Source organism: Otolemur garnettii, unplaced genomic scaffold (assembly GCF_000181295.1).
Source record: "Otolemur garnettii isolate 467f Iridium unplaced genomic scaffold, OtoGar3 scaffold00063, whole genome shotgun sequence".
In the NCBI taxonomy this organism is placed as follows: domain Eukaryota; kingdom Metazoa; phylum Chordata; class Mammalia; order Primates; family Galagidae; genus Otolemur; species Otolemur garnettii.
In genome coordinates, this window is record NW_003852458.1 from 2,958,000 (window position 1) to 2,963,050 (window position 5,051).

At 40.5% G+C, this 5,051-nt stretch overlaps 1 protein-coding gene across 1 annotated transcript in view; it reads right to left on the minus strand.

Annotated features, from left to right (window-relative positions):
* Window positions 1-375: 375 nt before the first annotated feature.
* Window positions 376-5,051, minus strand: part of C1QTNF3 (C1q and TNF related 3) — a 27,355-nt gene continuing 22,679 nt past the window's right edge. The window contains exons 5-6 of the mRNA XM_003792930.3: window positions 3,622-3,721; window positions 376-1,094 (exon numbers count right to left, since the gene is read on the minus strand). Of these exons, the coding sequence (XP_003792978.1) occupies window positions 935-1,094; window positions 3,622-3,721 (260 nt within the window). The 3' untranslated portion in view covers window positions 376-934. The remainder of the gene's footprint in view (window positions 1,095-3,621; window positions 3,722-5,051) is intronic.

Consider the following 5,051-nt stretch of genomic DNA (forward strand, 5'->3'; position numbering starts at 1 on the left):
TGGAGTACCAACATACTGGGGTAATTCCAAATGTAAAGAAATGAAAGTGACTACACCTGTGTCTGTTTTAGATGAACCTCAGCCGACCTCAGCTGGTTCCACAAGCCACAGTCAACAAAGATTGACTGTTATTCAAAAAAAAAAAAACAGCGGCAAAAAGTCAATCATATAAGCCAGATCTAATAAATCCAATTCTGGATCATGAGAAAATCCTATTTCTGAAACGCAAGCCACTGAAAGTCAAGATTTAATTACAGAAGTTTCTTTATTTAAAAACGGAGGAGCCAATTATTTGTGAGCATTGTAAATATTTTCACTATCTAAGAGCTATCCAGAATTACTAAAAAAAAAAAAAAAAAGAAAGAAAGAAAGAAAGAAAGAAAAAAATCTGTTTTATTTATGAATATTGACCCACTGGATCAAAGTTATTTCCCAGTTTAAGCTTTACAAATATTTCTGGTGCCTAGGTCCAGGCAAGTGCACCTGTTCTCATCCCAGTCCCTCATGATCACTGCACCCCCTTCTCCAAAGGGTTATAAAGAATGAAGAACTTAAAACTTCAGGGGGTCCTGAAAGCTGGTATTAAATTAAAAACAAAGCAGCCAAAACTCTTGGCAAATGACTTCCCTGATGGGAACAATTATCTACAAACTGTGTCACAGGAGAATTCTCTCTCAGATGTCTAGGGAAGCATGATGAAGATACTGAGTATATTAGTCAAGGTCATCTGGGAAGACTGTTTTGTGGTTTATTCTTCGGAGCCCCTGAGTCGTCCAACATTATTGATATACCTGTAGCATGGCTATCAATGTAACTAATACTTGTTTTAAAAACAGCATGTAACCCCCTCACCTTTAATTAATGTTCCTCAGATCATAACTATACCAGCTCAGCTACAAGTCTTCCCCAAAGTGGAGCTATTCTCCTCCTACATTTACTTAGTTTCAAAGAGCAGGAAGCCTGCAAATGTGGAGAAGCGCTGGTGGTCCCCATGGAGAGCGCCATTGCCCATTCTCAGCCAAACTTCATCTCCTTTGGCTAGCTTCAGTACAGCATGGTTGCTGGATGTATCTGACTTCCCCTTTGTTTCATAACTGGAGAAGAAAAGAGGCACAAACGCTTTAGTCTTTGTAGTGGACAGTCAGCTCATCATCAAATCCTTGCTCTTCTTTTCTCATGCATCTAAGTATAATCCTGCAATTAAGTTACTTAAATGGTATGTGAATGGAAATGATACGTGCCACTTCTAGGGCTGACCAATCACTCACAAACACCCTTCCTTGTTCCTTCTTCCTTATGACTGTCTGGAATGTTAAGGACAATGACCAGAACGACCTTGGAAGCTATATGTTGAAGTCTAGGCTCTTGAAGACTATATAGAAAAGAATACTCCCTCCTCTGGCCCAAATGGAAACATCTACCCTGAGCTGTTTGATGAGAAGAAAGTTGTATTATGTTTGAGCCATTGTGCTGGATCTTTGTCACAGCAGCTTAGCTTCCTGGTCCAGAATCTGGTACTAAAGAAGTGTGCTGCCATAACCCAGATGAAAATATGTTGCATTGGCTAATGGTCAGACAGGGAGCAATGAGGAAGCTACCACTGTGGGCTGGAAAGCAGAAGACCCATGTTATGCTGTGGCAAAACATTTGAGAAAATATGGTGACTTGGAAGATAGGCCTCTTACCTATACAGTAAGTCAGGGAAGGATTGGAAAAGCCAAAATACTCTTTGCTGCTTTTAAAAAGATGTTCCTACAAATATGAGCTTAGACTGGAGCTGACATGTTTGAAGCAGAATCTAGATAGTTGGAGCATCACAGGGTTGGAAAAGCCAAGCACTTTCACACCTGGAAGAGCAGAGGCAAAGATGGTATTTCCCCATAAAGACTTCTCGTTCAGTCAGATAGACACAGGGATGGCACATTCTAATGAATTAAAAATGTTGTCTTTCTACCCAAATCTACTGTTTTAGAAAGCCTTGTGATGACCACCAATGAACTGAGAGAAGGGCATAGAAATAAGGAATCAAAGAACTAAGAGGCTGAAAAACTATCTGTCAAGAAAAGTACATTGGGTTTTGTGTGCTTTAATAATAACTGACTGATAGCAAAAAGAATAAATTTCTGCTAACTCTCTGAGGAAGTGATACATAGAATTATGAAAGGCCCAAAACTGATCTAAGAAAGGCTTGGGATGCATGACTTGCCCTCAGATGTGCACAAGGAGGAAGTGGACTATGAAAGAAGCCCAAGGAGGGCCTGCTCACCTTTTAGATGTGGCCACGGAGAGAATAGCCAAGGAAGACCCTCCGAGAGGACACAGTCAGGGACCAAGGAGAAAAACAGCCAAGGGATCAATTTGATGAAAAGGGCTGTTCATTGCCTGATTCTGGGCTTTGAGCTGGGTGTGTTAGTTGTGGTTTTGGCTATTTCCCAGGGGGACGGAGATGAGGAGACATGTAGTCTGAATGTAGGAAGACAAGTTCAATAGATATTTAGAGGCCAGAGGGGCAGAGAAGACTGGCTGTTCACCCAAATCCCCTTTCCTCTCCCATAGGAACTACATTACATTTCCTTGACACTCTTGCATTGGTTGGTCAGGGGTGGGGGAACTATGTTCTCTGAACAGAATGCCCAATGCAAAAAAATTTCACACACTGTTATTCTTTCCTCCTTTTGACCCTGGCAATGACAATGATCAGAGAGAACTTAGAAGTCAATTTTATACATGGCAGAGCTACTTTCATCAGCCTGGGTTCCTTAAAAGCCAGGAAGAACAAACCCCCTTCCCACCTCCACGCAGTCCCCTCCTTCACCCTCCCCTACCACCCCTTATCCTTCCTCAGCCCAGAACTTGCACTCTGGACTAGTCAAGAAAGTCTACTTCTAGTGAGTTTGGGCCACAATATGCTGGATCTCTCAGATGCAGCAACTTCACCTACTGTAACTTTTCTTTTCTTTTCTTTTTTTTATACTTTCTCATTCAGGCCAGGCTCAAAAATAACGGGGAAACAGGAAAAAGGCAACAGCCATAAAGTGCTTCAGTGGTAACTCCCAGCCCGTTTGCGGTGTTGAGAAAGGTGTTGGCTTTCTGCCTTTCTGCCATATCCTAAGCCTAGGTCAGAGCAAAGCGCAACATTTATTTTTAAAACATTTGTTCCCCAAGGAGCTCTAGGGCTAGGTTGATAGGATCAGAGTAGCAGCACACATGAAGCAAGGGGTGGACTCCCAGCTCTCTAAACCTGCCAGCCCAGAACACATGCCATCAATAGAACCACACCTAAGCCTTGGGAAAAGGGCACAGGAGAGTGGGAAAGCAGAGGAAATGGCAGAGAGAGGGGGAAAAAGTAATGAGAAAAGAATCCAAGGGATTGGCTATGGGGAACACTGCTAGTTGTCAAGTCAAGGCCTCTTATCACCCTTTTAATACTCGAGCTTATCAGATTTATTTCTCCCCAAACAGTAATGATTAGCAAGTAACCATATATTGTATATGAGTACTTTCATTGAGGACAGGGGCCATGCCTGGCTCTGCTGATTCCTACACACTTCCTGTCATTGGGCATTCTTTGAGCAACTGATGGCAGCTTCGGTGAGACCTGTGACAGAGGAGGCCACCCACCTGTACATGCTGAAGACTGTGTTGCCATTGTGCATAAGGTACACGTACACTTCTTCAACATCCTCATGCTTCATCATGCTGAAGGTGAAGAAATACACCCCTGAAAAAGGCAAGTTTTCATCCACATTTATATCAATATCTTTTACATTGAGGACCTGAAGATTGCACAGAGATATGCCAAATGACTTTATCCCTCTTCTGTTGATATCCTACAGAGTATGTGGTTTCTTCTTGGCCTTTATTTGCATGAATGTCCTTTTAGCTGCAAACTTTCAAAGTGCTTTAAAATTGGGGGGACTTTCTTAATGTGTACACTGTATATCCCTGATAAGAGTAAAAATTTTTTAAGGCATGAAGTCCATGTACCTTTCTTTAGCAGTATCTCCCTGCCTTGTCTCTTGATGAAATGCTCAGACTTCTAGGCAAAGGTCAACTCTGGTCAGTACCCACCACAGGACTCATATTGGCAAGGTACAGAGCCTTGTAGTGAGCACGTGCTACTCCATGGCCTGACCAAAATGAGGAGAGTAGGACATTACAACAGATGAGACTATACTAAGGTGACCAGATTTTAACATTGGTAAAGCGGGACACCATTGACTGGGGGTGGGGTTGGGGTGGGTGAGGTTCTTAATTAAAAATTTGGTCTATATGGAGCAACAAAAATTTTCATAGAATGCAAAAATAGTATTGTAATATATATTTTTTAAATTTCAACATAAGTACAATTTACAAATATAATACATTAAAAAAATTATGTATAGTATTATTTTATTCTTTGGCATATTTCTCATTTGAGTGAATTTTTTTAGTAGATTGCTGTCGTTTAAAAGGTCATGAAATTTTTCACAAGAATATGTTAAATTATATTTCACACTAAAATGGCTTTCAAAGTCTCAACACTTAATTGTGATTTTTCTGATGTCCACACTTTATTTACTGTAGAAAAAAACACATTCAATCGCAGCATTGGTTCCTGGTAAGGACAGCAGGTATTCCACAATTTTTAGTGCATTATTGTATGGAACATGGTTTGTTTCAAAATGATGAAATATTTCTAACCATTTGTTCTCTATTGTGATTTTTGCTGATGCCAAGGATTTAACCTTTTCCTTATCAATATATTTTTTTAATAATGATACCTCATTAAGAAGATCATTTTCAGAAATTATTTGTTATTATTAAAGTTTAACATTATAAAATTAACAAAAATAATATAAAACTCATATCCTGGTGAAATAGCCACATGGCAGCCAAAAACCAAATATTCCCTTCCCGTTCTCCCGCCGTTCCCTAGCTTGTTGTTCATTCTTTCCAAAAATCGGGACTTTTTTAAAACACCGTGGGATGCAGGACAAATTGTTAGAAATCAGGACTGTCGGGGGGCGGAGCCAAGATGGCGAACTGCAGCCAGCTTTTTACAGAAGCTC